This window comes from Paramisgurnus dabryanus, chromosome 2 (assembly GCF_030506205.2).
Source record: "Paramisgurnus dabryanus chromosome 2, PD_genome_1.1, whole genome shotgun sequence".
Taxonomy (NCBI): domain Eukaryota; kingdom Metazoa; phylum Chordata; class Actinopteri; order Cypriniformes; family Cobitidae; genus Paramisgurnus; species Paramisgurnus dabryanus.
This window is the reverse complement of record NC_133338.1, coordinates 21,428,586-21,446,383: the sequence shown is the minus strand read 5'-3', so window position 1 is coordinate 21,446,383 and position 17,798 is coordinate 21,428,586. Positions and strand designations below refer to the sequence as shown.

The 17,798-nt window shown below is 37.9% G+C and overlaps 1 protein-coding gene across 1 annotated transcript in view; it reads right to left on the bottom strand.

Moving 5' to 3' along the window:
- LOC135730616 (dynein axonemal heavy chain 2-like) overlaps positions 1–17,798 on the bottom strand; it is a 154,444-nt gene that overhangs the window by 19,242 nt on the left and 117,404 nt on the right. Inside the window, exons 51-67 of the mRNA XM_065248516.2 lie at positions 16,971–17,119; positions 16,607–16,673; positions 15,549–15,699; positions 13,088–13,236; positions 12,866–12,999; positions 12,596–12,740; positions 12,202–12,401; positions 10,190–10,316; positions 9,891–10,077; positions 9,521–9,669; positions 8,926–9,109; positions 6,378–6,568; positions 6,077–6,268; positions 5,814–5,998; positions 1,396–1,630; positions 946–1,097; positions 754–868 (exon numbers count right to left, since the gene is read on the bottom strand). Coding sequence (XP_065104588.1) covers positions 754–868; positions 946–1,097; positions 1,396–1,630; positions 5,814–5,998; positions 6,077–6,268; positions 6,378–6,568; positions 8,926–9,109; positions 9,521–9,669; positions 9,891–10,077; positions 10,190–10,316; positions 12,202–12,401; positions 12,596–12,740; positions 12,866–12,999; positions 13,088–13,236; positions 15,549–15,699; positions 16,607–16,673; positions 16,971–17,119 — 2,712 coding nt within the window. The remainder of the gene's footprint in view (positions 1–753; positions 869–945; positions 1,098–1,395; positions 1,631–5,813; positions 5,999–6,076; positions 6,269–6,377; positions 6,569–8,925; positions 9,110–9,520; positions 9,670–9,890; positions 10,078–10,189; positions 10,317–12,201; positions 12,402–12,595; positions 12,741–12,865; positions 13,000–13,087; positions 13,237–15,548; positions 15,700–16,606; positions 16,674–16,970; positions 17,120–17,798) is intronic.

Sequence of the window (17,798 nt, the reverse complement as noted above, 5' to 3'; positions counted from 1 at the left end):
CATTAAGTCGATTTTCTCGCCAGCTCTATGCAGAATGCAATAAATCTGCTCAACAAATCACAGCGCACCATTACACGCATTGTAAACAATAAGGGCAGTGCTTTGAATACACACAGAATCCTAGTTTTCCTCATCTACTTTGTACTTTGTGATTAACAAACAAACAAAACAAAATAGTAATTTTGATGGCATTGATAAACCTGTAGGGGTTTTCTGTGTTGGAGAAGAAGCGCAAGCTATCAAAATCAAATAATTTACATGAGAGGCACTCTGGAGAAGGATAAATGCCGGCTGTTGCATGTTCTTTTGCACATTGACACATTGACCCCAGAGGATCTTATGAAAAACTTTCCATTATTTTACGCGAGGTCAACGATTTAGACTTAATATCAACCTTAATATGACAAAGTAAGTGTTTTGGTTAATGCCATTAATGTTTTTTAACCATTGTATACCATTAGTCAACTACATGAATATAACATGGCAAAGATGAATGCACATTTATATATTGATTCAATAGATTTACAGCATTTAAAAAAAAATCTTGTCATGGAGTTTTTATAATAAATCTTTGAAAATCAAATTATGGATTTGAATTTTCAACAATACATAATAAACAGTATTATTATGTTATGCTAACCCCAAAATGTAATGAAATTAATGAAGTTTTGTGCTTTACATTAGTAGAATTTTCCAATTCAGTCAATATAGGATTCAATTTGGTTTAAATGCTGCTACAGGGTCGTCTCTTACCTTCTCCCAGAGAGGTGGCACACGAGCATCATGGATACATTGAAATATCTCCTCTAGACTGCTGGACATAACAACCAGACCTTTAATGCCTTTCGCCAACTCTAAAAGAGACGATCTGCATACAGATACAAAACATTATAATACACTGACAATGTTAACATTCATAATCACATACATGACCATTACACAGACCTGATGGTGTGTAGCAGAGTGTTGTATCTCTGGATCTCTTGCAGTAATACTACATTAAGAGGTGAAAGGTCATTTTTCAGCAACTTCCTGGTACCTTCATAATCTATCTGAGCAGGAATCTTTTGAAGCACATCAGCCGAGAGCTCCAATACCTGGACAAATAGACAAACATCATCAAGACAATGAAAAGATTGTACGGCCTGTTTTCTGTCTTGTTAAATTAACTTTCTATTTAAAGAGGAAGTTTGGGAAGGATCTGTCGAATGACTTATGGCTTTGGCCCATATGCTTTAGTTACAGTCCGTTAGACATTCTCCATCTAGAGAGCATTTGATTGGTGCAACATGAGTCATCATTGACTACAAAACCCTAACTTTGATTTCATAAGGCCGTTAGATTATAGCTGTCGTATATACTACATGCAGATCTAACGTCTTCACACACACAGACCTTGTTTTCCCTGCTGCTTGCAGTGTTGGTGGAGTCGGTGCTTGTGACTTGTGGTTGTAAAGACAACAGCGTTTGAAAGAGGGTTCGAGTCTCTGTGATCTGGCTGGCGATGTCAGCATTGGGGTGTTGTCCAAACAGTTCTGGGTGCTCCTGAGCTGGCAACTGACCAATGCACTCCACATATGAGGACTGAGGTCCATCACGAGGAACATAGTAAGAGGGAAGTGAGGACAGCCTATATACACACACACACGCACACCAAAAACACATTAACAGGTTTATTGCATCAAGTCAAAATGCAATTATCTTAAAACAAAACATCTTTATGAACTCTGGGATTGAAATATGATGAAAATTTAATGCCAAACAACTTATTTTGTTACACATATACCCAGGGGTTAAATTTGGGTGTAACAGACCGGAACGGTGTTCCTGCACCTATGTCGGAAAGGGAAAACAACCCACATATATAACAAAAAAAGATAGGACTAACGTGAATCTTTTCGTTATTCTTGTAGTCTGAACAAGTGGCAAGCCTACATGAAGGCCAGTGTTGATGACAGGACCCAATTACAGCACTTAAACATTGAAAAAGTTAGATTTTCATGATATGTCCACTTTAAACAATTTGAACACAAGACGATGCTAAAGTGAGCTGTTTTATGTGCGCACAGACCCAATTGGACATACAGTTAAAAGCGGTTTAAAAAAAGGAACGTTTAAAAAAAGCATGTGAACACAGAATCTCTCTTCGCATGGCAGGACACATACACACAAAATTATCTCAAATACCGCAGGCTTGGCAAGTATTCTCGTAAAAACTGTCAGTTATTATGTCTTAGGTGAATGTTAAGAGTTCAAATTTTACAATAATTATGTAAGGAATAATTGACAACGAGCCGAGTTATTTTCAATTATTCAAAAGACGGGAGTGAATTATTCCGCTTATACCATGATTATTACCACAGACATTTGACAGGTTAGGTGTGCATTTTACGAAAAAATAATCAACACCTGTGAAACATTACTGAACTAATCAGAATAAAGCATTCAACAGCCCCGTGGTATAAATTAAAATTATAAAATAAAGACAGTGTTATTATTCATTTGATTCTATTTCTACACTCTAAGAAAGGATGTGTTAATTTTAACACATTGTTTTGTGTTAAACTATTTAACACATTATGTGTTATTTTAACACATTGTGTGTCATTTCGTGTAGATTGTGAGCTTAAATAAATGAAATGGACAACACAAGATGTGTTAAAACAACACAAAGTGTGTTATTCCAAAAATAACACAGAGATGTGTTAAGTTAAGGACAACACACTAGATGTGTTGTCCTTAGACACAAGATGTGTTAATTTAACACATTCATTTTAAGAGTGTATATCTTAATATTTCTGTTAGATTTTACTTTAGTTGTTTGCTCTTTTCTTTTTCAAATGCTTGTAATTTCTTGATCCACTGCAAAAAATAACTTTCTTCTTAAGTATTTTTGTCCTGTTTTCAGTAGAAAATCAAGATGTATTTTCTTCATGAGAAAATAAGACAAAAAATATACAAGTTAAGTGAATTTGTGCTCAAAACAAGCAAAAATATCTTCCAATGGGGTGATATTTACTTATCAAGAAAATCTTAATTTAAGAATTTTAAGATATTTGTACTGAAAACAAGACAAAAATTCTAAGTAACAAAGTCATTTTTTGCAGTGCACCCCTTTTTTGCTGATGCGAAAATGATTTGCTCCGTGACTCAAAACCCATAATGTAATTTGTTAACCATATTGTAAAATTATGTAATTTGAGAATAGGCGACAGCGAGGTAAGTTTAATTTGTCCACATGACCAAACTTTTTATAATAAACATGATAATGTTATGTAGATACAGGGCTCTATCTTACATCCGGCGCAAAGCGGCGCAATGCAGCCCAATGCGCGACGCAAGTGTCTTTTGCTAGTTTCCACCCTGAGCAATTATCATTTTCACTTTTAGCGCCACGTTGTTTAAATAGCAAATGCATTTGCGCCCCCTTTTGCGCCGATGGGCGTTCTGGTCTGAAAACGAGGTGTGTTCAGGCGCATTGTTGGCGCATTGCTATTTTGAGGCAACTAAAATAGACTACGCCATTGACCAACAAAAACCTGCTCTAAAGTTTAAAGTCAATGGCGCAATATGTTTTTTGTTATTTAAAGAGCTCATTAGTAAAATGCGCCTATAAACGGGACGACAAAGCGGGTTTGCTTATTACATACATGAATGCACAGCAGCATAAAAATGCTTTTAAATATAAAAAGATGAAAGGATTGAATGTAAAAGATTAATATTGAGTCTCTTGGACATAAATGAGGACTGATTATGAGACGTTAGAAGGCACAAAGAGCTGCTTCACCTGCAGCCTGGTAAGTAAATTAATGCTTTTGCTTTAAACAAATGCATCTGTTTTTAGATGTTCTTTTTTAAATGCTACCTCACGGATTTATTGTATATGATGACTCTGTACCTGTGGATATGGTGAGATGAGAAACATTTTTAAGTAATGCTTTAAAAAAAAACCAATATCGCTGTCCAAGTGCTGAAACGTGCGGAGAGCCGTTTGTAAATTCTTTATCTCCTGTTTGTTACAAATAAAGTATTTTTAGAGTACAAACCTTTTCTTACATACTTGTAAATTATTTTTTGATGATACTGGATAGCCATACATTTAAAGCAATTACAAGCCTGCTTTTTACTTCCATGACTAAAAGAAAACGGGTTTTAAAGGTTTTAATAAAAAATAACAATTTCAATGCACGTGAAAAACAACACAATTATTTAACATTAATCTTAAACTGGGGATCTTTTTCCTCCGCTTAGTTTTTCAGTTTACAAAGTCTGTCATCTAAACAGGGATTAGACATAGCGCCAGCGCAACTGGCTTTTAAAGGGGATGAGAGCTGAGACTCTCTTTGGTTTATTGCACGTTATGCCCAAAATACTCCCATTACTCATTAAAAAAAGGACCAACCCTTTTCGACCATGCGCTCAGCACACAAACCATTTTTCCCATCGTTAAATTAGCAAAAGTGGATTCGGGCACGCCCATTTAGACGTTGTGCTATGCGCTTTAGACAATGCGCTTAGATCGTTAAAATAGGGCCCACAGTGTAGTGTTGTCTGAGCCTTTACCCTCACAGCAAAAAATGACTTTCTTACATAGTATTTTTCTCTTGTTTTCAGTAAAAAAAAATTTAAAAACATTCTTAAATCAAGATATATATATTTTTGATGAGCAAAATGACCTAAGAAAATAAATCTAGTTTTTAGACAAAAATATAAACTTTAAGTTAATTAGTGCTTAAAACAAGCAAAAAAATCTGCCAATGGGGTAAGACACAAATATCTAAAAATAAGTTTACTATTTTCTTAAACACATAATTCAAGAAAATTAAAATGTCTTACCCCTTTGGCAGATATTTTTGCTTGTTTTAAGCACAAATTCACTTAAATTGTACGTAACATTTGTGTCTAAAAACAAGACAAAAAGTACTATGTAAGAAAGTCATTGTTTGCAGTGTAGGTCCAGAAAAAAATCTGGCTTGCATTTTTTTATTTAAGTGTCAGTCATATCAGACACAAACAAGCTTTATATTGAGTCATCTGAAAATTAGATGTTATAAAATACAAAAAATGTACACAAAAAAACGTTTTACTGGATTCCTCTCGAGTGCCACTGAAATGACTGATAGTTTGTTCAAAGTATCTGAACTGTTCTTCACTTCATCTTCATACTGTAATTACTGGCAATTTCTGTTTCACTTCCAAGTCAACAAATCCAGGCAATTTCCTTTCTACTACTGCCTAAAACTTTATAGCTGTCTCTGCTGTGCACTTAAGTCACCATGGAGGCACTGATTGAAAGTAATTATAGGATGTGGTTGCTATAGTAACAGATGTTCTATAACTTCATATGTGGTGTTGTTGGGTCCTGCAAGACCAACAGACCCAGAGGAACGGGAACACATTTAAGTCTGTTTATTTATCTCTCTGGACGTTGCAAAATTCAACATTCTGCACCAAGGGGGAGCTGTTGCTCTTTACTAGATCAGGGCCGTGGTGTAAGATTTACTGGCTGAAGGGGACACTGGGGAATCCTCACAGCAGGGCAAAGAGAGGGGTGTCAGGGATCAAAGGGTACGTGTGTGTGATGAGCTGACATATATCCAACGGAAAGGTGTGTGTGTGGAATGAAATGATCTTTTTGAGTTGTGTGTGAATTTTCTCCGATTGTGCAGGCAGAGAAACACATTTCGGCCATATGGGGGCGCTCCATCACTTCGTAATGGATAACAACCAGGAGAAAGACGAATAGTCATACAAAGGCTATAGTTATTGTTCAGTGTTCGGACTACATGGAGAGTTTATTCACTTTTACTCACTTATAAAATGGCGCATCTATAACAGCAGGACAGAAGTAGTGGTTGATGTAGGTGGTAAGCAGACGCCGATCCCAGTCGTCAGTCACATGACCACCATAGTTGATCCCAGCGATCAGGAATTTTAGAGCATCCCAAGGGATTTCCTCATACTCATTCAGATAGAGACTCAAAAGACTTTCGCTCACCTGAGAACCAGATGCAAATGTGTAAATATAATGAGGAAACCGTGAGAGTTTAACCCTTGATTGTCCCTCTCTCCTTACCTCAAAGTCCGAGTCATTGAAGCTGTAGACGATGTTCCAGCCGAGCTGTAGGAACTTCCTCCTCTCAAGTATGACACTGTGGAAGAAGCAAAGAGAGAAGAGCAGCTTACGGTACAGCAGAGGCCTCGAGCAGCGTGCGAACTGAGTCTCAGACACCAGCTGATAGAGACGCTTCATATTCCACTTCACCCCCTAAAGAAACACACATTCACACAAGCATAGACCACCTAAGTATTAGCACGCCAGACTTCAGAACAATGACAGTAGTGTGTTAAGCATGCGTTTATGTGTGTGCGTATACCCTGGGTGGCTCTGTGGTGATTTTGATGCCCGTCTGCAGGATGGCAATAGGGAATTCTGGGTGAGGGGAGGAGCTCAGCCACAGACGAAAATCTGGATGAGATTCTTGGACCTGTAACTCATCCACCAGTTTATCCAGCTCACACATCCAAGAGAGAGATAGATGACAGTTAGCCAGGAATACCCAGTGACCTGCCAGAGAGAAACAGGGAGATTGATTATTAAAATAAACTGGATTTTTTGTTGAGATATTTGACATTTGTAAGGACAAACATGCAATGTATAGACACTATCATGTCATGTTTGCAACCCTTTCAGCACACCCTAATTATAAGGTCTGTATCATATAAAACTGGATTTTGCTGCTTTTGGTGCCTAAACTTTTAAGTGAATTTAAATGGGAAAATAGGAAATTATGTTATAGAGTAGAAAATGGCCTATTAAAGAAGACTATAACATGCACATGAAGTAAAAAAGTCATGTGGGTACCTAACCAAAATGTGATGCAATGAGGTCTAAGGTAAAGTTTTTTTTTTTTTGCAAAAAATGATTTGCAAGAAAAAAAATCATACTATTTTTGTCTTGTTTTTAGTTAAACTATCTAGAAATTCTTAAATTATGATGCTTTTTCTTGATGAGCAAAACGACCCAAGAAAATAAGTCTCGTTTTAAGACCAAAAATATCAAATTTAAGTGATTTTGTGCATAAAACAAGAAAAACAATCTGCCAATGGGGTAAGCAAAAAAATCTAGAACATTTTTCTTAAACACTAAATTCAAGAAAAATTCAAGAAAAAATTGCTTATCCCATTGGCAGATTTGTTTTGCTTGTTTTATGCATAAAATCACTTAAATTTGATATTTTTGGTCTTAAAACTAGACTTATTTTCTTTGGTCGTTTTGCTCATCACACTGCAAAAAAGATTTTTAAGAAAAAAATATTCTAAGTATGTTTGTCTTGTTTTCAGTAAAATATCTAAAACTTCTTAACTGAAGATGCTTTTTCTTGATGAGCAAAACAATTACCCAATAAAATTAGTCTAGTTTTTAGACCAAAAATATCAAATTTAAGTGATTTTGTGCATAAAACAAGCAAAAAAATCTGCCAGTGGAATAAGCAAAAAAACATTTTTCTTAAACTAAATTCAAGAATTTTTTTTACCCCATTGGCAGATTTGTTTGCTTGTTTTAGGAAAAAATTCACTTAAATTGTAATGTTTTTGTCTAAAAACTAGACTTATTTTCTTAGGTCATTTTGCTCATCAAGAAAATACATCTTGAATTAATAATTTTTTGATATTTCTATTAAAAACAAGACAAAAATACTACGTAAGAAAGTCATTTTTTTGCAGTGCAAGAAAAAGCATCTTAATTTAAGAATTTTTAGATATTATTAGTGAAAACGACAAAATTACTAAGAATTTTTTTTCTTGAAAATCATTTTTTGCAGTGTGAGAATAAATTCTTTTTTCACCACACTGCAAAAAATGATTTTTAAGAAAACAAATCTTAATATATATATTTTTTTTCAGTAAAAATATATAAAAATTCTTAAATTAAGATGCTTTTTCTTGATGAGCAGAACAACCAAGAAAATAAGTCTAGTTTTTAGACCAAAAATATCAAATTTAAGTGATTTTGTGCATAAAACAAGCAAAAAGATTTTTTCTTGAATTTAGTGTTAAAGATTTTTTTGCTTACCCCATTGGCAGTTTATTTGCTTGTTTAATCCACAAATTCACTTAAATGTGATATTTTTAGGTCATTTTGCTCATCAAGAAAAAGCATCTTAATTTAAGAATTTTTAGATATTTTTACTAAAAACAAGACAAAAATACTAAGATTTTTTTCCTGAAAATAATTTTTTGCAGTGCAACTGGCCGCTAACCTTTTGTGTTTTAACTTAAAGGTGACATAGAATGATTGAACGGGGTATTTATCCTTGTTCTGTGATGTGACATGTAGACAAAAATTTTTTTGTTTGGGTCTGTAATGCCTTAGAAGCTTCCTAAAAACCTCTCTCAGATAGCTCTATTAGGGTGGGGGATTTTAAACAAGTATTTTTTCACCTATTTGGCTCCCACTACTGGCTTAACTTGCAATCTCATTACTGATTGGCTGACTTTGCTGCCAATCAAAAAATGTAGCCAATTATTTTAAAGTGGAGTGGCAGTTAGATGCCTGTGATGTCATAAGCATCAGTTTTTCAGATTGGGCTGTTTTCTGGCTGACATTTCTAAAAGAGGAATTTCTATGAGACTGAGATGTTTAGCATGTTAAGCACTTTTTGTATGTTTGTGAATGTGGGTAGCCTACCATTATTCAACAAAGACAAGGTAAAAATGGTTTTTCATTCTCTGTCCCCTTTAAAATCTAATTGACAAAGATATCTACCTACAGAAGAACTGCTAGGAGATATCAGATAAGAAGAATAATACAATGACAATAACTGAGGCATAGAAAAAGAGAAGAGAGAGAGAGAGAGAGAGAGAGAGAGAGAGAGAGAGAAAGAAAGAAAGAAAGAAAGAAAGAAAGAGAGATCACTTCACCATTCTTGACTCCCCCTTTGATCAGACGTGTTGCAATAGGCGCCTGGCCCTGACCCAGTGAGAGGGCAAAGAAGCGTTGACCCATGCCTGACGTCTCTGCCAGCTGGACCAGGGCTGCCGTTGGGTCAACACCAGGAGACAAAACAAAGATCAGAGGAGTCCTTGTGGTGCTGTCTGCTAAAACCTGACGCACAACGAGTAAATGTGTTTTAGTAGGACTATAGGATTCTATTTTCTAAACAATAAAGAAAAAATCCAAACAGTAACAGAATTTGGTTAAGTCTGAAACCCTTCTAGATGGAGAAGCATGTGTTGGTAAATTGTGTTGTTATGCTCCAGAGATCCATTAAGATGAGAAGCATTTCATGCAATTTAATTTTGAAGTGAGTCACTGAGTTTCACCTTATGTTGCTTTTTATACAAGAGCCATGTGATACAAATAAACACATTTAAAACAGTATCATTTCTTAAATTTTTTTGTTATTTGCTTAGATTTAAAAACTACTTAAGTTTGAAATATTATGTATGGTCATAGCAACAAGCTAAGGTGATCAACTCTGTATGTGTGTGATTGGTGTGTGTGTTGGTCTCTCACGGCCTTCATATCGAGGATGGGCGGTTCGACGAACTGAGAGCCTAGGTTTTTGATGATGAAGCTTGTGACGCAGAAAGAAATGCGATCCTGTCGGAGAGAGCGTACAATCAGCATCCTCTGCATCTCATTGCAGCTGTTTTCCCATTCTCCTGCTCCGAGAGAGAGAGAGACAGCAAGAGAGAGAGAGATGAAATCATCAATAAAACCATGATTTTATTATAACAGACCTGTTTACTCATAACTGTTTTAATTTAAAAGAAATAGAGAGACAAAATATGGATACAAATAAATCATCAATGTCTGATTTTATTATTCGAAAGAAAAAAAAACAGACAATGCAGGTAAAGTCAGATCCACACATACACATTACCAGGTAATGCTGCTTTCTCTGGTTCTGGATTTGTGTACCAGAGATGCCAGTCTCGAGGGTACTGCTCGAACGAGGTCATGAGCCCATGAAAATTAGTCAGTTTATCCAGTTCTGTTATGTTGTCCCAGTTAGAGTCAGACAGCCAGCTAGAGCAGGGGTTATCCATCTGTTCCTCCTTATCCAAGACCTAACCCACACAAACAGAAAGTACACACTCTTTACGTAACTTGAGGACTTTTTTTCTTTTTTAAACAACTCAAGACGATCCTTTCTCATAATCCACAACATGCATCCCTCACCAGTCCACCGCGGAGAAAGAAGCTGTATTCGTCCATGTTGAGTTTGCCGCTCGCCTCCAGGATCTTGGCACACATGTGGAAACTAAACAGGAGCTTGTGACACTCAAACAGTCCTCGACAAGTGTATCTGCAAACAGATCAGACACACGGACATCACTCTAAAAGTCAGTGTTATATGATAAAAAAAAATACATCACATCTACGACATGCATGTTGGCGGAGCACTGCACTGGAAGCGCAAAGGTCATGGCCTTGAATCCCTGGGACGCATATACTGATAAAAAGTATTCCTTGCATGCACTGTTGGTCACTTAAAGGTGCAGTGTGTTATTTTTAAAAGGATTTCTTGACCGAAATGCAAAATAATATACAAAACGATATTATCAGGGGTGTATAAAGACCTTTCATAATGAATCATTATGTGTTTATTACCTTAAAATGAGACGTTTTTATCTACATACACAGAGGGTCCCCTTACATAGAATTTGACATTTTTTGCCACCATGTTTCTACAAAAGCCCTTATTGGACAAAGTTGTCTCTGACGATGACATGTTTGTCCGGTGGCGGCTACCGTAGCTTTTCTATGTGTTTCAAAAGCGAGAGGTGAGCAGTGGACTGAGCGGTTGGTTGCAATTCGCAACCTCACCACTAGATGTCGCTAAAATTTACACACTGCACCTTTAAGATGAAAGCATATAGTTAGGTATTAACTCTTTCCTCGCCAGCATTTAAAAAAAGAGTTGCCATTTTTATGATTTTCACAAAAGTTGAATGCCTTCCAGAAAATTTTCTTCTTTAAATATATAAACATACAATATATCAAATGTATTTATATTTTACAAAATATGTTTTTTTTATTTTTTAAATACAACATTTTGAACAAAAATGCATTTTTTTTGCAAAGGATTTTTGTTAGAGATCAGATTCAGAACAATGATGAAAACATTCACTGAGTTTTTACTGTTTTTGGATCTGTGGATGCTTTAGTGTTTTATAAGTTTGATAATAGCACCACCTAGTGGATAATAGTGGAAATATGGACTGCCGTAAAAACTCGTAATTGGCAGGGAAGCATTTTCTTTAAATTGACAAGATAACTTGTTAACAACACACTGCAAAAAAAGGATTTTCAAGAAAAAAAAATCTTAGTATTGTTTTCAGTAAAAATATCTTAAAATTATTCTTAACTGAAGATGCTTTTTCTTGATGAGCAAAACGACCCTAGAAAATAAGTCTTTAAGTTTTTAAACCGAAAATATCAAATTTAAGTGATTTTGTGCATAAATCAAACAAAAAATTCTGCCAATGGGGTAAGCAAAAAAATCTTGAAATTTTTTCTTAAACACTAAATTCAAGAAAAATTCTAGAAAAATTTGCTTACCCCATTGGCAGATTTTTTTGCTTGTTTTAAGCACAAAATTACGGAGCCCCTAAGGGGACATGGAGCAAAATTTAAATAACGTTAAGTTTCATGTGCTCACGCGAAACCTTCATGTGCAATTTTTTTTTAAGTTTAGTTTCGCATGCTCACGTAAAGCTATAGCAGGAGCACGTGAAAGCGAAAGTTTCACGCGAGCACGAGATAGTTTCACGCGAGCATGCAAAACTAAACTTAAAAAAAAATTCTGCACATGAAGGTTTTGCGTGAGCACATGAAAGTTTCACGTGAGCACATGAAAGTTTCACGTAAGCACATGAAAGTTTCACGTGAGCACATGAAAGTTTCACGTGAGCACATAAAACTAAACGTTAGATTTTTTTACTCCAATGTCACCTTAGGGGCTCGATACAAAATCACTTAAATTTGATATTTTAAAACTAAAAACTAGACTTATTTTCTCGGGTCGTTTTGCTCATCAAGAAAAAGCATCTTAATTTAAGATTTTTTTGATATTTTTACTGAAAACAAGACAAAAATACTAAGATTTTTTTTCTTGAAAATCATTTTTTGCAGTGTAGTTCTCACTTTTATACATGTCTTAAGTCTACGTGTAAGTTTGGGTTTTAGACCTGTAGACAGCGTAAGTGTGATGTCTGTTAAGGTTGTTTATCCTCTCCTCCAGTTTGTGGCTACGGGGGCTGCTCTCTATACTCTGGTTGAACAGGGTGATGTAGGCGTCCAGAGAGAACTGATACATAGGATCTATACAGCCCAAATCATTCAGCACAAAGAACAAGATGGACGCCCTCTGGGCACATGGGCGGTAGGCCTAAACACAAACACACACACAAAAACAGGTGCCTCTTCTATTATCAACATCCATATCTCAGCAGTCTTTTTATCTCTCTCCCTTATTCAGAGCTGCAATCTTTAATCCAATCTGGCAACCCTTTCAGCACCTCCCTCGCGCCATCCATCTCTCCTTGACCTCCCCTCATGTCTCCCTCTCTCTTTTTCTCTCACCTCTCTTGCAGTATCGATTTGGCTCTCGGTCAGTTCGCTGATCTCCAGTTGTTCTGCGACCTCGGTGGCCGTGACTTTGGAGGTCTGCAGGGTGTTCACTAACTGAACGTCATCCAGTAGAGAACCGGTTGCCTCGTTCAGCAACCTATACACACAGGAGTGCAAAAAGCAGATCTTTTAGTATAAATACATACACAGTGATGTGTTAGTAGCACTTGTTTTAAGGTGTTAATGCAGGGCTGTGGCATGTGTGAGCACGTGTGCACCCACCGCAAGATCTCGTCCTCCAGCTCTTGTAGTTTCCTCCTGCCTGAGGCGATGTTGATCACTAGAGAGTCCTTCTGCTCCTCTAGCTCAGGACGCTCCTTTCTCACCACAATCCCCAACAGCTGGGCCTCCAGACCCTAATGCATGCAAACGCACACAGTTATGCTTCACCCTTCAAAACTCGAGTGCAAGTTTCAATACACGGAGGTGTAAAGACATGCATACCTGTTCTTTAACAGCAAAGTTGACAATGGTGGTTTTAGAGGAGATCTCAGGGGTGTAATGTGGATTGGACAGTTTGGTTGTCATGTAGAAGCGGAATTCAGGACTGTATTCCAGCTCTTTATCTCCTAGTTTTATCAAGAACCGCCCACCTGCAGAAACGCATACGTAAGGAATAATTGATGACGGGCTGCTGAGTTATTCGAAAATAATGCACACCCAAGGTGGTGATGTGTGAAGCGGGGTGCCTTTACACCACGGTTAAGACAGACATTGCTGTGATGGTTATTTTAAGACATTTGACAGGTCAGGTGTGCGTTTATCGAAAAATAACGCATACCTGTGGAACATTTCAGAATAAAGCATTCAACAGCCATATGGTATAAAGTAAAATAAGACAAATGCACAAGTATAAAAGATAATAAAAGGTTATTCCTTAGATTAGCTGTTCCACAGCATGTACCACTTGTGTGTACCATTGACGATACCCAAAAATGTTCTGTGTTTCAGAGTCCTGCGCAGGTCCATTTTTGGAGACCCGTTCCCGCAAACTTCAGCACCAGATCCGACACGTCACCCGTCATAATATCAAAATTAAATCACCACCCAGACCAGTTAATATTTGGCCCGTTACCCGATCCGTGCCGGCAATAAATCACATTAAAAATCATTCCAATTAAAGTGCTTTATTTTTTATCTCGCACCTCTCTCAACATCATAACAGCGCCATGAATGGGCTAATGAAACAGGCTAAAGTGCACTTTGTTTTTCGCCATTCAAGTAGCCTACCATCATCAACACCTAAATAAGCTATGGAACTTGATAACTAGTATACAAAATACAAAAAGTATAAAAAATACACCTCATATTACACCACACTTTCTCCAAACATCCGATTTTGCCTTTAAAGACTCAATGGGTCCTATCTTGCACCCAGCGCAAATGACTTTGTCAGTGACGCATGTATCATTCGTGTTTTGCACCGGCGCACAGCGGGTTTTTCCCTCCACAGACGCACGTCGGCAAACTAGGGAATGAACTTGCGCTCCATGGGCGGTTCAGCGCAAAAAAGGAGGCGTGTTCCGGCGCAAACCATCCCTGATGCTATTTTGCAGTTTCAAAAAACAATTGCGCCACTGACCAAAAAAAACTAGTCTAAAGTCAGTGGGTGTTGCGCGTTATTCATTATGCTATTTTAAGGGCGCATGCTTGACCATAATGTATAGCGTGCACAACGCGCACACACTTTGCTTATCTAATTTACACAGATGCAACAGTTATTTTGCAAATCATTAATTGTTACAATAAAAAATATTAACACATGAGATAAGGGGAATCATAGTGGTGAGCATTGTGGTGATAGTTTTTAGTTATTTTGTGTGGCTGCGTTAAAAAATTCTCATGCAAATAACGATTAAAATATTTTCATAAGTTTGTTGTGTGGCTGTATTACGTTTATTTTATGTAAATAATAATTAAAATGTTTTCATAAGAAACCTTAATGTATGTGAACTTGATTTGTAAGAGTACTTTGGGGTTGGACTGCTTGCGTTTCTTGGCTTTCAGCTGTGAGGGTGGACCCAGCGATGTCCTCTGCTGGCGTCAGGTCCTGTGTAGAGGCAGATCCACCTCCCGTTACACTGCGTGGCCGATTTATGCTGGCACGCTTGGGATTCCCCCGTCTCCTGACATCATTGTAGCGCTTGCCGCGCAACGTCCTGGGGATGCCAGCTGATGAGACAATGGGCGGGTTTCTCCCATCCCCATACAAAACAACTTCTCTGCCTTTGACTGCTCTTAACGTCGGTCTCCTCGGCTGTGAACCGCTCCTGGCTTGTGCCTGGTAAATCCGTCATAATAATAGCAACCCGCCATGGAACTTGCACACTTGCGTTTAAAGGGAATGTTGGATGACGTTCTGACTGGCTTATTTAACCTTACGCCCAAACCACACCTATGAATAATGAACCTACTTCAGACCAACCCCTTTATTGATTTGCGCCTGGCGCAAGAGTTATTTCTCCCGCCGGGAAAATAGCAACAGTGCCCAAGATCCCCCCACAAAGTCACTTGCGCTTTGCGCTTCGCACTTGCGTTTCAGATCGTTAAAATAGGGCCCATTGTCAACAATTGTTTATACTCCACTTGCCAACCTTACTTTTACTTCATCCATAGCTACTCCTGCAACGCTCGCTAAAACTAGGCTATGAAAAGCATTGACAAAAGTTGCACTGTCGCAGATGTGGTAACGTGGTGGGTCCAATGTCATATTGTTGTTGCGTATGTGTAATGGTACTTTAGACACAAATATTGCACATATTTTTAATCCGCGATACTACCCACCCGCAAGGAGTTAATTATGGGCCCACATCCCCGCCCGTGAATTCTGGGAATGTCACAATACACCCGTTTTACCACTTTTATGGGTTGCAGGACTCTGCTGTATGTGTGACCTGTGACTTACCAACTCGTGTGAGGGACTTATTGAGAATTGGGGCCAGTGCTGGATCCAGTTCCTCTTGGATGTTCTGCAGGAGAACTGGGTAACCAAACTGCACCGCATTTTCCAGGATGCGCAAAAAATCAGGCATCTGCAGGTCGATGACCTTCAACCCCTGGAACCAAAAAAGTGAGGGCATAAAAGAAAGAAAGAGAGCATATGAGGACATGAAGGGCACACAGAGGATAAGAGAATGCTATCAACTAAAGTGGCAAAAGAAGATAGCAGAGAGGATAAATATGATTCAGAAGTGATAAATGGATGTTGAAGCAAGAAAATGGGATGTGAAAGAGAAGGAGGAGGCAGAAAAGAGGCTTCGGCTCTGTCATTTCGTTATTGTTCGTAAATGTCAGCATTTAACTATAGCGTGTGAACGGCACTCGCCGCTCCAGACACTCGCCACTACAGATGAGAAAAGCGAACCCGCGAAGAAGAGGAAAAGGTCAAAGAGTGACAGAAAAAGAGAGAGAGAGAGGGTGAGGACAGAAGACTGAAGCTGCACAGCAAATTATCCTGAGAGATGAGAGACTGCACGCAGGTGTGCGTGTACTGCCATAGGTCCTTCTGAAGTTGCACACACCTGAGAGCCATTTCTTGCACTCAAAACACTTTTCACGCTCAAGATCTGTCTGTCTGCCTGTCTGTCCGTCCTCAGTAAAGCAAACAAAATAACCACCCGCCACAGAGGACAGAGAGCGAGTGCATTAATGTGCATCTGCGCTCGGCGAGAGTGATAAATGAAGGGTGTGTTTGCAAAAGCAAAGCAGGTGAGGAGATGGGATCTCAGAGGAACGGCAGTTTTCAACTCACTGGAGGATCCAGTTTGGAGTTTTTGTACTCCAATTAAGGCCTCTGAAAACGGCTTATCTGCACATTATACTGCGACGAGGTTTCATTATGCTATATAATACTCTCAGCTGCCAAATATGAAATAATGCAGCAAAATAATGCAGTCTATTTTCACTGCTCTATGAACACTTATAATGGGAAGGAAGTCAAGTGTGTGTGTGTTAAATATTCACTCTTTTAAGCTCCATGTTCTTAATCCACTTTTGCGCTTGTCCTTGAGGGTCCACCATTAGTGGCCATCTGTGAAGAAGGACAGCGAGAGAGAGGAAGAATACATTAGCTCTAACTATAAATGCATGTCACATCCATAAATATGCCTTTTCGTAACAATCTATAATCTCAAAACACCATTACTCTGTTGGTGTGTGTGTGCAGGATAGAAATTAGCATTAGCGTATAAATGAACAGTCAGAAAAAACTGAGCTTACTATTATCTTTAGCTAATTATTCTCCAATCACTATTCATTACCGCCCATTATTCATTAGATATCATCATTATTCTAATTAGTGTTAGGGGATTGGCTCTCTGTGCCTGACCGGTTGCCACGGGTGACGATGACTCCGTTCTCTGTGGAGAAGGCGTCTGACGGGAGACCTTGGATGTTCCATTCACGCACTGCTGTGGGTTTAGACAGGAAGGCTGCGAAACTGAACCCTGGAGAGCACGGCACCTCCAATTGTCGGACCTAGAGATGAAAATGATGTGGAGGGTTGGGGAAAGGGCATTTTAATAAGCAGAAATAGAATCAAAGTGCAAGAATTATCATCTGCATAACAGATCTAGTTATCATCTGTAATAATGACACAATAAAAGGATTTACTGTAAAATAACAGGTGGGTTTTTTGTTCTTTTGAACAAACATAGCAACCACAAACACTCTAAAAAAAAAACGTTGTATAAGACGGTACAAAAATTGTCACTGGTGCAGGGCCGGATCTAGATATTTGGAGGCCCTAGGCAATTTTCAAAATAATGTGAGAAAGTCTAATATAGGGTTTTATCCTACATTGTAAGAAAACATTTAAGCAATACTAACATGTTTTTTACATTACTTTTCTTTATCTATCAAGTTAAAGGGACACTCCTCTTTTTTTTTTATATAGGGGTGCGTGGGGCAAAGACTAACTCGGGGTTATTTGTAACACGGACCGTTTACATTGTTGCACAGGGTTGAGAGATTAGTTTTTTCCGTATTATTTTCACACTGCCAAAAGACGATCTCCCGCAAATATATGGAAAGATATCATGTTTTTCCATAGAGTTAATGATGAATGAGTGTTTTGGTGGCATGCAAGTAAATTTTTTCATCATATGTTTTTTTTTTTTTAGGTTTCTGGGTTGGGTGTGTAAGATACCAAAACCAA